The 19,092-nt window shown below is 45.8% G+C and overlaps 1 protein-coding gene across 1 annotated transcript in view; it reads right to left on the minus strand.

The window, feature by feature from the left end:
* MED13L (mediator complex subunit 13L) overlaps nucleotides 1-19,092 on the minus strand; it is a 105,003-nt gene that overhangs the window by 16,006 nt on the left and 69,905 nt on the right. The window contains 13 exon segments of the mRNA XM_029285881.1: nucleotides 42-392; nucleotides 1,192-1,371; nucleotides 2,179-3,125; nucleotides 4,153-4,358; nucleotides 6,683-6,903; nucleotides 8,270-8,369; nucleotides 9,207-9,331; nucleotides 9,578-9,683; nucleotides 10,472-10,694; nucleotides 12,810-13,538; nucleotides 14,794-14,898; nucleotides 15,763-15,925; nucleotides 18,859-19,047. Of these exon segments, the coding sequence (XP_029141714.1) occupies nucleotides 42-392; nucleotides 1,192-1,371; nucleotides 2,179-3,125; nucleotides 4,153-4,358; nucleotides 6,683-6,903; nucleotides 8,270-8,369; nucleotides 9,207-9,331; nucleotides 9,578-9,683; nucleotides 10,472-10,694; nucleotides 12,810-13,538; nucleotides 14,794-14,898; nucleotides 15,763-15,925; nucleotides 18,859-19,047 (3,645 nt within the window).

A 19,092-nucleotide genomic window follows, 5' to 3' on the forward strand; every position in this document is an offset into this window, starting at 1 on the left:
GGAGAGGAGAGGAGGAAAGGGAAGAGGAGAGGAGAGGAGAAGAGAGGAGAGGAGGGGAGAGGAGAGGAGGAAAGGGGAGAGGAGAGGAGAGGAGAGGAGGGGAGAGGGGAGGGGAGGGGAGAGGAGGAAAGGGGAGAGGAGAGGAGGCGAGAGGAGAGGGTCACCCACCTCATATACTGCGCTCAAGTCCCTGAAGAAAGTTTTGGCTCCATCAAGCAAGGCCTCGTTTTCTGGACACACCACAATGTAGGCGACATCCCGGTGACCCCCGTAAGGATCTAAGAGCAGCCTCTCCCAGAATGGCAGGGAGAACGGAGAGATTGTCAGGAAGTCCTTGTCATAGCCAACCAACAAGGTGGGGATCGGAAGAGGCTCAGGCGACTCTTCGGAACCTAAACATCAAGAGGGACATTCAGAACCTGGGACCTGAACAGCGGTGAAAACTGGAAGGCTGAGCGTCTCCATTAAGCCAACGCTTCAGACTACAGGCGGTCCTCAGCTTATGACCTGAGGACCAACATTTCTGTTGCTAAGCGAAAGATTTGTCAAGGGAGTTTTGCCCCGTTTTACGACTTTTCTTCCCACTGTTGTTAAGCCAATCATTGCAATTGCTCAGTAAATCTGGCCTCCCCCTTGACTTTGCTTCTCAAGACGGTCACAAAAGGGGACACGGGGACCTGTCATAGATACAACTCAGTTGCCAAACGTCTGAAGTTTTGATCACGTGACCCTGGGGATGCTGCAACAGCCGTCAGTGTGAAAAACGGTCGTGGGTCACTCTTTTTCAGTGCCGTTGTAACTTTGAACGGTCCCTAAATGAACCGTTGTAAGTTGAGGATTACCTGTGTTACAGTTCACAAACCAAAACCTATCCAGATCCACTCCTGCCCAGCTGAGCTGGGCAAAGGAAGCTTGGATATATCGTGTTTCCCTGGAAATAAGACCGCTTTGTATTAATTTTTGCTCCGAAAGACGCATTAGGGCTTATTTTCTTGTTAGGGCTTACATTTGGGGAAATACGGTACTAAATGCCTCCAGCTGGCTGACAAACTTAACTGGGGCTTATTTTTGGGGGTGAGGCTTATATTATGAGCATCCTGGAAAAATCACGCCGGGGCTTTATTTTCCGGCTGCGTCTTATTTTCAGGAAAACACGGCGGTTATAAACTCCTTTTCTTCCGCCAACTCTACCGTAGGTTCCCCGTCCTGCCATTTTATGGAACTGCTGCCAGGTGAGGGGTCCCTGGACATGCTGGATGTTCTCCCAGGTCCTGCCAGTCCTCTTCTTCTGAATGGCATCCTGCAGGAAAGGCTGGAGGGAGAGAAGCATGCGCACCACGTCTTGGGAGGAAAGCATGCTGATGTCTAGAACTGGGGGGAAAAGCACACACACACAGCACAGCCGTGTCATGAATGGTGAATATATATATATCATCGTTGCTAGCACTGTATTGTTTTCAGAACAGCCAAGGTATTTCATAAAGATTAAAGAGTCAACATTCCAAGGAAGCTCTGCTCTATTTCTGCATCCTAATAACCTGGTTCCTATCCCATGATAGCAGTGTTCCAGTATCTGAGGGGCTGTCACAAAGCAGAGGGGGTCAGGTTGTTCACCAAAGTACCGGAGGGAAGGACGAGAAACAATGGTTGGAAACTGATAAAGGAGAGAAGCAACCTGGAATTAAGGAGAAACTTCCTAACAGTGAGGACAATCAACCAGTGGAACAGCTTGCCTCCAGAAATCGTGGGTGCTCCATCACTGGAGATTTTTAAGAAGAGACTGGACAATCACCTGTCTGAGATAGTATAGGTTCTCCTGCTTGAGCAGGGGGCTGGACTAGAAGACCTCCAAGGTCCCTTCCAGCTATCCTATCCTATCCTATCCTCTATCCTATATCCTATATCCTATCCTATCTTATCCTGGCTGAGGAATTCTGGGACTTGAAGTCCACAAGTCATAAAAGGGCCAAGTTTGAAGACCCCTGAAATACGGGAACAACCGGTTCTCTGTATGGATGCCGGAAGTCCATTCTGGGCCTGGTCAACAAAGAATTAGCTACCGGTTCTGCCAAAGTGGTGCGAGCTAGTGGAATCCCACCTCTGGCCTAGCCGCACTTGGCCAAATCAAAGCTATTCTCTTCCAAATAAAAGTGTTTGAAACAAAACTGAGCTTCCTACCGTTGCTGTGAGGCCAAGAGTGAACGGTAGCGCTCCGGACGAGAGCTTCGTCCACTTTCCCGCCCGTCGGGTTGTCCACGTACTGGCGGCCTTGCTCCAGGGCGTTAAAGCACTCGTTCCAGGAGTCGTGGCTTTCAGCCTGAACCCTGTCGTAACTCCAGTTCGTGTAAGAGAGCGCGGGCCGACTGGTGACGGACATGTAGTCCAAGCAGCTTAGGGAGGTGAAAGGTTGGGTGTGTTGGTTCTGAAGGAGGAGGAGGAGGCTCACGGGGGGCTCCTGAGCCCTTTTGCTGCCTTCCCCCAGCTGAGGAATTAAGGTGTTCTGACTCATCATCAGCCTCCTTTCGGCCACCTGGCCGATGTCTGAAGTCCTGCCGAAAATATCTAACTCGTCCTCAATGAACAGGCCCGAGTTGTACCCTAGTTTGCGATTCATGATTGCACTGAACCCGCAAGTGCAGCGATATTGGTCCTCTTTCGACGTGTCGGGGATGTACAGCCCGACGTCGGCGCCCTTGATGTTCATGTTGCAGGCACAGATGCAGCAGCTGTCGAAATTGCGGTCTTTGAAGATGTTCAGCACGGAGTCGGAGAGGATGAGCATGACGTAGAGGCTGTGGGCTTCCAGAATGGGCAGGACAGTGCCCGGTTCCACGGAATTGAGGGGCCGGGTGGTGGAGGGCGTGGAAGCTGGCGAGCCTTGGTCCGTGCTGTCGTATTTCACTGAGCCTTGCCCGCTGGCGGTGCCCCCGCCTCTCGGTGTCCGTGGAGTCCTGGGTGTGCGCGGGGTGGGGACAGAGAAGCGAGGGGTGGCCGGGGACGGCAACACCCCTGCCCCGCTGTTACTGGCAGGCGCAGTGCTGTTTAGTGTGACCGGAGTGCTCATTTGTGGAGTGTTCATTTGAAGGTAGTCTTGATCTGCCAGGCTTCCAACGCTGGGTATATTGCTGCAAGCAGAGAAAGAAAGAAAGAAAAAATCTATATTTTGTAGCTGTATTTCTAGCAGGATTTATTCAAGTACTGGCTTCAGAACTGACAAGGGCTTGGCAACCTGGAAGCGGTCAATGCGTTCCTTTCGGCATTGGCACAAGATGTGAACAACCCCATTACCAATAGAAGAGGCTCTTTGTAGTTCAGGGTTGAACTTGGGGGGTTCTTGGTGCTCTCTGAGCTTGGTGGTTTTCTTGCGGACGTTTCATGACCCAACTAGGTAACACCATCAGTGCTAGAAGGGAGTGGGTTTGTGGAGAGGAGCAGGAGGAGGAGGAGAAGGCAATCGCCTTCAAAATAAAAGCAATCCTGTTGGAATACATTTTGTTGGAATATATTTTTATGCAACAACTACTGTAGTACTCAGCCAGTAGATGGCAGTGTTTACAAGTATATACTCTACGTTCTTTTGTACTAAGTAGAGTTTCATATTTCCTATTACAGTTGAGCAGTTAAGCAGTAAAGCACATGGTGACTGTATTCTTTGTTTGTGGTGCTGTATATAAACAGAATTTCTAACAAATCCACAAGGGCTGGACAGGCACCACCAAAAGGCCAGATGTAACCGGGAGGCTATAAAATGACCAGGTCTGCTTTAACCTGATTAAAACTTATAGGAATGTTATTAGTAGACTTAAGATTTGTTTTTATGATTTGTTTATTGGCCGAGCATCCTTTATTCTGGCTAATTTGATTAGGCCAGATCTGCTGGAAGGGTCAACGCTTACCATCAAGTGGTTCCCAAGATCCATTAGCCCCCATCAAAATACAGCCTTTGATTTTTCAGAAATAAAGCACTTGAAAGGGCAAAATGCTATTCTTTATCATAGGGAGTTCAAAAATTATTGTGGTTAGTTTTTATATCCTTGTATATTGGTTTCTAATTTGTTTTTATTGGATTGTTTTTACCTGTTGTGGGTCGAGAAATAACCAAGAAAGAGAGCTGAGAGCTGGTTTGAACATACACGTCCTTGCTGTACTTACTTGTAACCATCTCTGATGAAAGCAGCTGAAGGTGGTAAAGGAAGTTGCTCAATTTTGGGAGGAATAGCCCAAGAAGGCCGGTAGACACAGGCCTCGGGGATTTTCAGTGGGAGCAGGCACTGGCTGGGAAGCATCTTCAACGGGGCAAACATAGAAGAACCCATAAAGGGCTGAAACGTGGATGCCTTGTGCACAAAGGAAAAATCCTGCAAAATCAAGGAGAGGGAAGGTTTGTCATGGATGGATGGATGGAGAGAGACAGAGAGAGAAAAAGAGAGAGATCAGACAGACAGGGGGGATAGATAGAAAGTTGAGACAGAAGAGATGGATACAGGGGGAGAGAGACAGAGAGAGAAAAAGAGAGAGATCAGACAGACAGGAGGGATAGATAAAAAGTTGAGACAGAAGAGATGGATACAGGGGGAGAGAGACAGAGAGAGAAAAAGAGAGAGAGATCAGACAGACAGAAGAGATGGACAGATAGGGGAGAGAGAGAGAGAGTGAGAGAGAGAGAGAGAGAGAGAGAGAGAGAGAGAGAGAGAGAGAGAGAGAGAGAGAGAGAGAGAGATGAGACAGATAAGAGACATGGACAGATGGAGAGGTAGATAGGGAGGAAGGTGAAAGAGAGAGAGAGAGATCAAGTAAAAAAAACCAATTTCATATCTAGCTTCCTTTTCTTTTTAACGACGCATAATACAACACATGAAAATGACATCATTGCCTGACAGAGGTCTCCCTGTTCTCCTCCCTTCCTAACAACAGCAGTTGAAATTTTTCAGATGGAAGGAGCAAATGTGTATCCTCTGGGCATATCATTCCTGTATATTTTCAACGAAAGAGAAGACGTTTTCTCTTCAACCTGGGCAACATCCAGAAACTGAGGCGATGGTTGCGAATGGAGGCTATGAACAAAAGTTGGGAGAAATGAAGAGAGCATAAAAGGAGGGTGATCTCTTCCCACATCAGCACCATATCCAGGTTTCCTCCTTGTTGGCTGATTGCGTTCTATCTAAAAAATCACACCCTTTGGGAAAAAAAGGAATCAACGGCACGTAAAAGAGGAATAACGTCTAATAATGTCTCCTCCCCGAGACTCAGAAAGATCTGCTCTCTCGTTACATCTGCAGCAAACCAGAACATTCTGGGATTAACCTACATTTAATACTGCAGCTAGACTAAACATCCAGCGCTACGTTAACTGCAGATATTGTAAGGGAGGCTGTTATTTGTATTAACCACCCGGAGGCACGAGACATTTTGATGACTAAAAGAATTCACAATGTACAGAGAAACAGATGTATTTATCTAGAGCATATCCTGAATACAGATCAGCCTTCTCACACTACAGAGCTGGTTTTGCATACTGCACTAAGATAGCAGCCCTCAACCTTTTGGGCACCAGGGACCGGCTCCTTGGAGAGAGGTTTTTACGCGGACCGGAGAAGACGTGGTTTCTCATGCTGCCTGCATCCCACAGATGAGGCTTTGCTAGTTTGCACGGCCCAGGTTCTGCCCATGCTGCGGACCGGTGCCGGTCCACAGCCTGGGGGGTTGGGGACACCTGTACTAAGGCACGATGTTATTTCTGGATGGCTCAATTAGAAGGACCATCTCAGATGACACCACCAAACTTCTCGCCTTAATTCTTCAGTGTTTGACTAGTATTAGTCCACGGACAGAATAACGGGGTACAGGCAGTCCTCGACGTACGGCAGTTCATTTATTGACCGTTCGAAGTTACAACGGTTATGACAGTCGCAGTGACCCGGAGTCATGCGATCCCCTTTTGACGAACAAAGTCAATGAGGAAAACAGATTCGTTTAACAACCGTGTTACTAATTTAAGAACTGCAATGGTTTACTTAACAAAGGCTGTGAGACAAGTCGTAAAACGGGGCAAAACCCACTTAGCAAATGCCTCGCTTGACAACATAAATTCTGGGCTCAAATGTGGTCGTTAAGTTGAGGACTGCCTGTAACAGAGTTGGAAGGGACCTTGGAGGTCATCTAGTCCAACCCCCTGCTCAGGCAGGAAACCCTATACCATTTCAGACAAATGGCTGTCCAGTCTCTTCTTAAAAACATCCAGTGTTGGAGCATTCACCGCTTCTGGAGGCAGGTTGTTCCACTGGTTAATTGTTCTAACTGTCAGGAAGTTTCTCCTTAGTTCCAGGTTGCTTCTCTCCTTGATTAGTTTTCATCTGTTGCTTCTTGTCCTGCCTTCGGGCGCTTTGGAGAATATCTTGACTCCCTCTTCTTTGGGGCAGCCCCTGAGATACTGGAAGACTGCTATCTATCATGTCACTCCTAGTCCTTCTCTTCATTAAACTAGACATTCCAGCAACCGTTCTATGTTTTAGCCTCCAGTCCCCTGATCCTCTTTGTTGCTCTTCTCTGCACTCTTTCCAGAGTCTCAACATCTTTTTTTATATTAGGGCGACCCAAACTGAAGCAATTTCCCAAGTGTGGTCTTACCAAGGCATTGTAAAGCGGTATTAGCGCTTCCCGTGATCTTGACTTGATCTATTACCTTGACTTCTTCTGGCTTTGGACTGCCCAAGCCATCTTCCACTTCCATTTTAAACTCGGTGAGTTGAGTCGCCACCATGTTGACCACCGGGCTCTCCATCATCCCCAGCGTGGTGACGGTCTCTGAGCTGATGCCATCTTTGTAGCTCATGACGGGTGAAAAAGCCGGGTGCTGCTCTAAGGATGGCGGGGTGGGGAACATTCGCTGCAGATCGGCAACAGCTGGAAAAAGACAGCTTCAGCGTTAAAAAGGTCATAAATCCACGCAGAAACAAAACACCGATGCTTTTATTTTTCTCTTAAAATTTAAACAAATAACATGTTGTTGATCTGACTTAAGCCTATGTGAGGATTAAAAGGAAGTGGGGGGGGGAACATCTGACAGTCTCGAAGACCCCCTCTCTTCCACCCACCCCCCCACCCCCCCAGCTGGTCTGTAAAGCCAGAAATGTTGGGGAACACTCTTGTAAATTCTTGTGGTTTTACCCTTGTGAAAAAGGAATGCAACAGTTTTACTGCACACAAACACACACACACTTTCTATTCTCCAAAACACCTGAGGGCAGGACAAGAAGCAATGGGTGGAAGCTTATCAAAGAGCGATCCAAGCTAAAATTAAGCAGACATTTCCTATCAGTGAGAACAACCAGTGGAATGGCTTTGCCTCCAGAAATTGTGGGTGCTCCATCACTGGAGATTTTCAAGAAGAGACTGGACAACCACTTGTCTGGAATCGTATAGGACCTGCTGCTCAAGCAGGGGGTTGGACTAGAAGACCTCCAAGGTCCCTTCCAACCTTGTTATTCTGTAATTCTGTCAGGGGGATTTTAAAAGCCTCCTGCAAACATCTGTCCGCTTCCTTTCAATTCTTCATGGAATACTAAGGAGCAGCAGATTGAAAATTGATGGGTTTAATCCCTCCATCTTGATAGACTTAATGAAGATACAAATTACAGCCTCGGTTAGAAAGCATTGGCTTCCATGGCCCTCAATCAATTTCACCCGTCTACTTTTCAAGTGACAGCTTTGAAATGAATACATTCTCAAATTAAAACAATCGCCATTTCCCTCTGGCCCGAACGCTATTATCTGCGGTAATAATGCTGTCCAGATCAGCTGACAAGCCAATATAGCCTTTTGTGAATACTGGTACTGAAAGGACGCTGCCCTGGTCAAGATATCGCTTTTTATTAGGGCCACATTGTAGGATTTTGATTTTTTTTAATTTCCTTTCATTGGGTGTGAGATCATTTTGCTTTGGGATTCTTAAGTTTGGGTTTGTTTATTTCTACGATATCAATCAATCCATAGGTAAATACAGGATCTGATCGATTACTGAGATAAAAAGTAATTATTGGACACTGATGTCCATAGATCGTGGCCTCTGATTAAGCAAAGCTGGATCACCTCAGATCTCAGCCAATATTAACTCTTTCAAAAGAACCATCAGCGCCCTTTTTATAAGGGACACGTTTGTTTCCTCCTTTTGTTCAGTTTTGAACTGGAGCAGGAAAACTGGTTTCAGTCTGGGAAAGAAAGGGGAGTGTAATCTTTAACTATATACTGGAACAATGCTGGAGTTACTTACTTGGAGGATAAGGAACAGCTGTCCTTGCATCCTTGCTTAGATGCCGCTCTTCAGCTCCCACCGCTGGCATTTTTGACGATCGGAGGGGAGGGGAGACAGCCTAAGTTTGCAATTAAAACATACACATATATCACAAAGCAAATATATATATATATATCTTTTTCTTTTAACAATCCTGTAATCCCTTGCATCGGGGCGACTGAATGGAGCTGAGCGTTTACTGACCGGATGCCCTTCCCAACGCCCATGTGGTGTTCACAGCAGACAATTACTTATTGAATCCAGAGGGGAGAAATTGTAGATTTGTCAGCTTTCTTATTTATACATTCATTGGTTTATTTCATGCCTATATACCTAGAAAATGTCAAAGGGATTTGGTAATAAAACTTGCCGCGTCGACTCAAAAAATAAATAAGTAAGTACAATTCTGGTTTCATAGGCGGTGTTGTTGGAAACAGAACTAGCTGTAAGATCCTTGGTGCTCACGGAGTTGAGCTATTTTCTTGCAGATGTTGCATTGCCAAACTATGTAAGTGCATTGATGATATTACCTAGTTTGGTAATGAAACATCTGCAAGAAAACAACCAGGCTCAAAGAGTGCCAAGGACCCCACAGTCCTCCTCCTCCACCACCACCACCACCAACAACAAACTCAGAGAGGACTGAAGACCCCCCAGTTGTCCTCATTGTACTCCTCCTCTTTCCCCCTTCTCCTCCACTCCACAAACCCCACCCCCTTCTAGCACTGAGGTGGTTACCTAGTTTGGTAATGAAATGTCTGCATGGAAACCACCAAGCTCAGAGAGCACTAAGGACCCCACAGTTCAACCCTGGACTACGAATATTCTCTTTTGTGAGAACTAACTTCATACTTTGCAACCTCAAGGTCAACAGGACACGGTCCCAAGGATCAACCTCGATTCATCGCAAACTTACGCCAGGCTCATCTTCATCTGAATTATCAAAGAGATTATCCAAATCATGGAGAGAAGGAGCCAAGTCAGTGACTTGTGTTAAGCTGCCAGAACCAGCTCGGCCAGCAGAATTATCTTGCCGCGTATCTGGGAGAAGAAGAAGAAGAAGCAAAAAAAAACAACCCATCAAGAAGTGAGAAAGCACAACAGACAATTTCCCACGTTCCAAAATGTATCCTTAAAAATGCCTAATTAGAGACTCAGCAAAAAGCAATGCCCGGGGGAAATTATTCAAAAACTGAACGTTACCACTGTCCCACCTTTTCTTCTGTTTGGTTGTTGCAAAAAGGTCGGTGACTCGTGGTTGCTGTTGACAATTCCCCTACAGCATACCTGTCTTAGGTGCAGAACTGAAGATAGACATTGCATCTTTCCCATCTGGCAGGGTGGTTGAATGGCCTCCTGAAGCCAGCTCTTTAGCTGCAGTTCCATCTTCTGGCTGCAATCACAAAGAATTTAACCGACTGTTATTGAGGTCAATACTGTGAAAATCCAAAAGTAAATGAGAAGGAAAAGATCTTGAATTATTTTAGCACTCTCTCTCTCTCTCCCCCTCCTTCCCTCCAACTATCTACTAATCTATATCTATCTACCTACCTACCTACCTACCTACCTATCCTATCTATCGATCTATGTATCTATCTATTATCCATCCATCTATCCATCTATCCATCTATCCATCCATCCATCCATCTCTATCTGTCTGTCTGTCTGTCTGTCTATCTATCATCCATTATCTATCTATCTATCTATCTATCTATCTATCTATCTATCTATCTATCTATCTATCTATCTATCTATCTATCTATCTATCTATTATCTATCTATCTATCTATCTATCATCCATTATTTATGCTATCTATCTATCTATCTATCTATCTATCTATCTATCTATCTATCTATCTATCTATCTATCTATCTATCTATCTATCTATCTATCTATCTATCTGCCATCTTTCTCTGACACACTTAACTAAGTGATATAAAGACCTAAACAAGTTATTTAAAGACCTAGTGGTTGCATTTTAAACCTGGTTGCTTTTCCTGATGCTTAACCCAGGTGCCCTGTGTTATAATATAACTCTATATTATATAATTCTATAACCATGTTAAGCATGTTGTGTACGCTCAAGTATGAAGTCTGACTAAGAATTAAATCAAGCTGAGGGGCACACAGAAGACCATAAATTGCTCTACCAAGGTTTATGTTTCTACTTCGATGGGTACCTTATTCTTCTTCAGAGATTCTCGATCAGTCCCAAGTTTGCATTTTTTAGTGCCCGTGAAGCTGTATTTGATGTCCCCATCCTGAAACGTGTACGGATCCGTGGCATCTCCCAAGCATTCACCAGATTGAGGAATTAGCGGTAAGGGGTCCAGGTAATTCACTGCTGGAACAGGTAGGGTCTCCTCCACGATTTTAAATCTTTTATTAGGTTGTGCTAAGAGCCTACAGTAGATGAAAAAGAAACACACAATATACATTCCTATACATTCCTCTCTCTCTCTCTCCTTCCATCCCTCTCTCTCTCTCTCCCTCCCTCTTTCTCTCTGTGTGCACACATTTTACTTCACTGTTTTTCTTCAATTATTAAATCCAATGATCCCCTCTGTAAGCTTAGGAAATCTTCTCAACTTAAAACAGGAAAGGGGGATTCCCAGAATTTAACTTTTACAGCTGCTAATATATTATTTGTTTCAATCTCCTATCCTCCGGGACATCAATTTGATGCAGCCAGCTTTTCTTGAGAACCTACCTAATCATGTTTAATCCCAGGTTTATGGCTTTCTCTTGGTCTAACATCTACAGGGTTCCCTCTGTGTGACACCTCTCCTTGACGGAGAGGTTTTAGAGCACCATTCAGTGGAAGTACCTGAATAACTGCAGGAGACTGCGCTGTTATTCTGAGATAATTTGAGGATACACGTTGCTGGCGCTAATTTGTAGTATTCTTGAAGCCTGACATCAATATTTTAGGCCTTGGCTGGTTATTATTATGGATAATGTGCCGTACAAAATCTGCCCTGTGGCTTTTTTCTTTTCTTTTTTTTTTCCTTCCCCAGTAAACTGTAATAATATAATTACGTGATGTGATATTTAGTATGTTCTAACTCACCACAAAGAGAAAAATAAATGGGGAAGCGCCCGATACATTCCCGTATCAGCCTGCTTTATATCATTATGATTTCTGAAGAAAGGCATAGGAGGAAACCACGACCTGGGAAGTCATTTCAAAAGCTAGCAAGGAGTCTCTTATCCCAACTCGGGTTTTCCAATGTTCCTGCTTTAAATATCCATTGGTATCCTTAGGTATTCTGATAGGTCATCTCAAAATAATCTCCCGGGATACAAATCTTTCTGTCATCGTAGGGATCATGCCACGTGACCTCCTTAAAGAATTATTCTCATTTATGACGGAAAACACAGGTGCGTGGAGCACAGAGCACAGCTCTACCTAACTGGCACCAAAGCACTGCTGTGTGTTCACAGGACCATCTGCTATTTACACTGTGGTATGATGGCTTGAAAATTGTGCTTCCCGTAATTTTGATTTACAACCACAGCTGAGCCCTCCGTTTCCGCTGCTAAGAGAGTCAGCTGTTAAATTGATTTTGTCCCGTTTTACCACCTTCCTTCCCACGGCTCTTAAGCGAATCACTGCAATTGTGAAGTTAGTAACACGGTTGTTAAGTGAATTTGGCTTCCCCCCATTGATTTGGCTTTTTCAGAAGGTTGCAAAAGGGGATGACATAACCTGGGGACACTGCGACCGGCATAAATAGGAACCAGGTGCCCAGCATTTGAATTTTGATCATGGAGATGCTGCAAAGGCCATACATAACCCTGAAAAATGGTCCTAAGTCCCTTTTTTCAGTGCTGTTGCAACTTTGAACGGTCACTAAACGAACTGTTGTAAGTCGAGGACTAACTGTAAACCCAGCTTCCCCACTGGCTTTGCTCATCGGGAGATCGCCAAAGGGGATCACGTGACCCTGGGACTCTGCGACTGTCATAAATGTGAGTCGATTGCCAAAGATCTGAATTTTGATCATGGGGAGGCTGCAACGGTCGTTAAGTGTGAAAAACGGTCACAAGTCCCTTTTTTCAGCACCGTTGGAACTTCGAATGATCGCGAAATGAACTCTTGTAAGTTGAGGACTATCTGTATACATCCTTATGCGTTAATTCGCTGCAATCAGTTTTGTTTGTCTTTGACAGCCGGCAACTAAATTTCATTTTTTGATGTGTGCCGTTGTGTCCACAGTAAAAAAAAAATGACAATAAAGGTTATCCTATCCTATCCTATCCTATCCTATCTTTCCCGTCATTTATTCACGGGGAAAGTCTTAGCACCTGGAGACAGCCCCAGGTACAGAAATTTCCAGGTAACGATTATGGGTCCCTAACCTTTTACGTAAATACAGGCCGCTCACCTTTGCCTTTTCAGACCGAGTTTCATCGGTGAGGACGCGCCAACCGCCCCACCAACCCCTGGAGCGGACCCCCCCCAAAGGGCAACCCCGGACCACCGCCAGACTCCTCTGAAAGAGCGTTCAGACTCACCTTTTCAGTGCGCTGTTTTCAGACGACGACGCCTCCATCCTGACGTCCTGGATCTCCCCCTGGAGCTCCGGAGGTCTGAATTCGAGATCGCTGGGTAGAGGGAGAGAGTATCCCTGCCACTTGTTGGGCGACTCCTGGTTGTGCACCACGCCACAATACAACGCCGTCTCGCTGACTTCGGCCATCAGAGGCAACCTTGGACCGGCCAGGACGGTCCGGTCCTCAGCGCTGGCGATGGGCTGGAGTTCTAATCCGTTGCTGTAGAGGGCCGGATTCACCGCATCGGACGGTGGGTCCAAGCTGTCGGTTTCCTGCCCCCTGGGCTGGGGGCTGAGGGTTGGGGGTAGAGGAGAGATGGGGGAACGGGGGGAATCCATAGGATCCGAATGGGCTGGCTTCCTCGGGTGCCTGGGAGGCAGGGAGAGCGGCTTCTCGTACTTCCTATTACTAGCAGCTTCTAAGGAGGGTTCCACCCCGGCCAAGGCCAGCTTCGGCCCCGAAGGGTCCTGCTCCATGCACAGCTCTTCGGTGACCGAGGGACGATGGTGAAACGGCAGCAACGACCTCTTCTGAACTTTCTCCGACTTCTCCTGCCTCTCGGTGGTTTTGTGCTTAGAGGCGGGAGGGGGCAAGGCGGAAGAGGACGAGGTTCCCCCTCCGAAGCCCGGCTGTGATATCGTGGGTGGACGGCTGGAACCCACGGCACAGCGTTGCTTGAGGAGTTTGTGCCTGGGGAAAAAAAGGGGGAAAAAAAAGAGAAAGGAAATGGGAAAGAAGTTAGCCAACGGGCTCTTAAAGCAAGGGTGTCCAACCCTGGCGACTTTTAAGACCCCGTGGACTTCCGCTCCCAGAATTCCTGGGTCCACAAGTCTTAAAAGTTGCCACGGTTGGACACTCTCATTTGAAAGCAGCGGTTCTCAACCTTGAGATGGGTGGACTTCAACTTCCAGAATTCAGCCAGCTTTTTTTTTTTGTCTAAGGTGGCACTGGAACTCACCGTCTCCTGGCGACTGGCCCAAAGTCAGCCGGTCAGCTTTCACGCCTTACTAAGGTGGGACCAGAACTCACCGTCTCCTGGTCTCTAGACCAGCACTACACCAATCTCACATACATAGCCCTACGGACGCGAGTTCACAAGTCTTAAAGGTTTCCGGGATTGGACACCATTGCTCTAAAGAATATGCTCGGGGGGAAAGATTCGTTCAGAGGCAGAGAGAGCTGTCTGATTGAGAAGCCAGTTATGTTTAACAGTGATCTTGCAGATAGAGCAGGTGGTCCTGATGAGGTCCTGCTCAGCTTGGTCATTTATCCACGGCGAATCAGCCATGACTTTCACATGAACTAGCTAGAGACAAGTAGCTGATCTTCTGGAAAGGTACAGGTGCTAAGCGGAGTTTCCTGTGCATAAATGTGGGAATGTGTGTGTGTGTTGAGTGCTTGTGTGATCTCAACCTACGGACATGCTGTCATTAAGTCAAGGTGGGTACCACGAGCTGTTGGTCTTCAACCAGTGTACGAACCTCTCAGAATCCAAATCAATCGAACAGTCACTTGGAGACAGCATCAACCCTCAAGATCCCCCCCCCTGCTCTCCCCCCAGCAGTTCACCTTCCAATCACCTGACCTGACATAATCTCCCCTTCACAAGATCCACTGTCAGCCTCCCACTGACGCCTCACACCTGACCCACGATAATTCACACCCTGCAACGACAGACCCTGATCTGAAGTTACCTCCCCATCACCAGCCTCTCTCGGATGACTCACACCTGGCCCATCACAAGACCCTCACTCGACACTGCCACACCTATATAAAAAGAACACTGACATCCACTACACACCGCTGAAGGTAGTTACCTAGCCTGGTAGTGTAACCTTCGGAAAACGACCCCCCAGGCTCGGAGAACGGACCTCCACGCTCATCCTACACCCACCCCCCCCAGCTACAGATATTCACCCCTTTTGCAATTCTCTCTTATACTGACCTGGAACAAGAGCAGGAGACTCTTTGGGCTGGATCAACAAAATCCCAAGAAATACAGTTGATGGGTGCGTCTTCCTCCATATTGGTAGTGGGGACTGGATTCCTTCTGGTAGGAATTAAAACACAGGTAAGTATGTTGTCTGCAGGCTAGGAAGCCTGAATTTAAGCGTGTACAAGTTCGAGAGGTAAGTGGGAATGAATGAATGACCAAGGCTTCCCAAGGTAAATGAAGCTATTTTTAATCGACTTTGAAAATTTGGTTTTCTCAAATCAGTTATTCCGTGAATGGAGCGCCACCACTTTCGCAAAATGTATTTTTTTACAAGCCTGGCGAAAAGAGAATTTGGCTCCCCCGCACTCCCGTTGGCACCCAGTTTGCATTTATGTGCAGCAGCATCTGAGCTTTTTCGCACACCTGCGTATTATTACTAAACGAGATTTACAGTTCGTGCTTTCCGCTCCAGTCTTCAGAGGTACCACTAGCAATATCACCACGCTTTCATATATATGTGTATATGTTTGGGGGGGATCCGAGATATAACCAAGACACACGTCATCAACTTGACTGGACCTAGTCCTGATTCTTCGCATCTGACACTTTGGTAGGGCTCACAATCAACTCATTAAGATTAGGGCCAGCAGTTCTTCAACACGATTCCCCAAATTAGTCATTCAGTTTGACATACAAAGTATTCACCCATTTATTCTCTCTCTCTCTCTCTCTCTCTCTCTCTCTCTCTCTCTTTGACAAAGTATTCACCCATTTATTCTCTCTCTCTCTCTTTGACAAAGTATTCACCCATTTATTCTCTCTCTCTCTCTCTCTCTCTCTCTCTCTCTCACACACACACACACACACACACACACACACACACACACACACACACACGTACACAAACACGTCCATAGAGAGGCATGCTATGATAATGACTTTGTAGTAAAAAAGTCCCAGAAAATGCTATGTTCCTACTTGGACTGTGTCCTGTTGAGGATGCATTCTTTCCAAACTCGGTGGACCATACAGTTCTGAAATTTGGGCGGGATCTTCCCCGATTTTTTGGGACTCTGCATGGCGACCATTCCATCTGGGGCTGCTGAATGACTGATGATGGCTGGAATGCCTCCGCTGTCGCCTGCAAGACATGGCAGATGTTTTCGAGAATTGTATTAAGTTTGTTTGCGAGCGTGTTAAGACTTGTTTGCCACCGATTTTGCCTAGAAGTGACTCTGGGCGGCTGACGAACATTAAAAGCATACAAAGCGTGGAAGCAACAGATATTCATAATATATAGTAGTAATTTACAATGAAAAAGGTGAAGAGGAAGGGAGCAGGACGCAACAGGATTATCCTGATTTAAAATACAAATGAAAAGGAAGACGACAGGGAATCAAATAAGGAAAGGTGAAGAAATGCGCATATCCAAAGCTTGTATATATTTATAAATGAACGATAGTTTGGTTTTAGACCCAAACAAAGTCTGGGATTTGATACAGACAAGCCCAGCTTGTCAGAGAGAGGGAGTATATGGGTTCCCATTTACTGCCTGGATAGAGCAGCTAAACAATTCCAAAACCTCTAGCTGTGATAATATTCAAACCATCAATATTGTATTGATCATCTCACATCAGGGTTACATCCATGTTATAAATCTAATGACAAATAAATAAATATAAGTAACAGAATAAGAGAATTGGAAGGGACCTTGGGGGAGGGGGTCTTCTTCTCCAACTCCCCCCTGCTCAAGCAGGAGACCCTATGCCATCCCTGACAAGTGGCTGTCCAGTCTCTTCTTAAAAGCACCCACAACTTCTGGTGGCAAGCTGTTCCCCTGGTTAACGGTTCTCGCTGTCAGGAAACTCCTCCTTAATTCCAGGTTGCTTCTCTCCTTGATTATTTTCCACCCGCTGCTTCTTGTTCTGCTTTCAGGGGCTTTGGTGAATAGCTTGATCCCCTTTTGCCTTTGGGGCAGCCTCTTAGATCAAATGAATATATACTATTCACAAATTAATAGGACTTTGAGAGAGAACTGTAGAAAAGATTGGGGCATGGTTATGGACACCTTCTCCATTCACAAACATATTCGGGATTTGCCGTCTGCTTCGTCCATCGGAGGCAGGAGATGAGGCTTCTAACTTGGCGACGGTAACCCCACATTTCTGATTTCTGGTTTGAAAGCAATTCCAACTGCCAAGGAACTGCCAACCCACCACATCCAGGCAGGCAGCAGAGGGAGCTTGCTGTTCGCGCTCAGCGTCTTAACCACATGTCAAAACAACGCCGAGCTTGGGCTGGAAAAGGGGGCAATTGTACAAATCCTCAACAAGGTCAAACATGTTTACAGAACTCCTTGTTCTAAGGTCTGGCATGGCCAGAAAAAAAGCCTTGTGAATAAAACGCTGAAAACAGCCAAAGCACAGCAGCGATCGGGGAGGGGAAAGCCATTCACGGAGAAAGGGTGTCTGCCGCTGAGATGACAAAAAACACAAGGAGCCAGTTTTTCTGATTGTTGTTTCTGGGGCTTCAAAGCTTGGAAATGACACCCTTATTCTTGCTCTCTTTTTTTAAAAAAACAAAACAACTCTGAATTTCTCCAAGAGCGACAGGATCTGGGGTGCACTTCTGATCTGCAAAGAACAGCCATTATGTTGACAAGGAATGCGGACTTGACTGGCTTTCAACAATGACGCAATCTTTGGTGTGGGAGGGAAATACTTCAAATTCCTGGGTGTCAATTTTACAAATGCCCGTCTTGCATGTTTTTTTTTTTTAAAAAAACTGGTCCCACTAGCATTGGTTTCCTGAACTTCACAATGGTTACAGAATTACAGAATAACAGAGGTGGAAGGGACCTTGGGAGGTCTTGTAGTCCAACCCCGGACTTAAGTAGGGGACACTACGCTGTTCCAGACAAGTGGTTGTCCAGTCTGTTTTTGAAAATCTCCAGTGATGGAGTACCCACAATTTCAGGAGGCAAGCTGTTCCACTGATGAACTGTTCTGACTGAAATTTATTTTCATTTCTAGATTGGATTACTATTACTACTACTAATAATAATAGTTGGAAGGGACCTTGGAGGTCATCTAGTCCAACCCCCTGCTCAGGCAGGAAACCCTATACCTTTTCAGACAAATAGTTTTCCAGTCTCTTCTTAAAAACTTCCAGTGTTGGAGCATTCACCGCTTCTGGAGGCAGGTTGTTCCACTGGCTAATTGTTCTAACTGTCAGGAAGTTTCTCCTTAATTCCAGGTTGCTTCTCTCCTTGATTAGTTTCCATCTGTTGCTTCTTGTCCTGCCTTCAGTCGCTTTGGCGTTGTGAAGACTGGACAGCTAGTTGACTGGCTGGTATAAGGTCTCCTGCCTTGAGGAGAGGGTTGGACTAGAAGACCTCCAAGGTCCCTTCCAGCTCTATGATTCTATGTTCTCAAAATGCACTAAGCTGGAGACTCTATCACTACACACATTTCCTTCCCCTTTCTTTGTATTTCACTGAAGGGCTGAAAGAAATTCATTAAAAAGCAAAACCTTTGCACAAAACAGCATAAATACTGGGAGCCAGCCTAGGCATTCCACCAATTAAGAGAAAAAAAAAATATATTAGTTGCTTATTATTATTCCTGGGAAACTGTTCAACATCCACCCGGAGAAATAGTTTCCTAAGGTATATTTATTCCCTCTTGTTTTTTGTACTTCTGAAATGTCAGCCCGGTGACTTATTTTCCAGCTTTCTCCGTGTCTTTCTAATTTGTGCAAATATGTTTCATGGAAGGAAAAAAAAGTAACAACTGCTATAATTAATAGTATGTTCACCAATTATGTCTACCTAGAGGATAACGGATGCCAGAACTACATTATGTATCTGAATACTGGCAGGCTGAGTTTTTCATTCTTAGTGCATCAAGAAGAAAACAAGAAAATCTGGTGTGCTAAGAAAGAAAAACCAAGAGAGGTTTCAGGAAAGATATGGTTTCATAAAGAGGAGACCACAATATCCGCAGCTGAATGAACCAAATGATCTCAGCAGTAAAAGCCAGGGGTTCAAATAACACCCTTCCTAAGAAAACATACCTATGACAGTCTGCTCCGGAGAAGTGGGTGGTGTGAGCAACATTCCACAACCGCTGGTGTCTTTCAAGGTTCCAGCTCCTGGTTGGGCCACGCTGCTGTGGCTTCCTGGGGTGGAAGTGCTCTGGGACACGGGAATGTCGTTTTGAGAGATAAGAACAAAGGCAGACGGGTAGACCATTCGGACACCACCTGTGAAGGCAGAGAGAAAGGCAGGGCAGGAGTTGAGACAGATAG

Source organism: Protobothrops mucrosquamatus, unplaced genomic scaffold (assembly GCF_001527695.2).
Source record: "Protobothrops mucrosquamatus isolate PMUCROS unplaced genomic scaffold, P.Mucros_1.0 scaffold2413, whole genome shotgun sequence".
NCBI lineage: Eukaryota > Metazoa > Chordata > Lepidosauria > Squamata > Viperidae > Protobothrops > Protobothrops mucrosquamatus.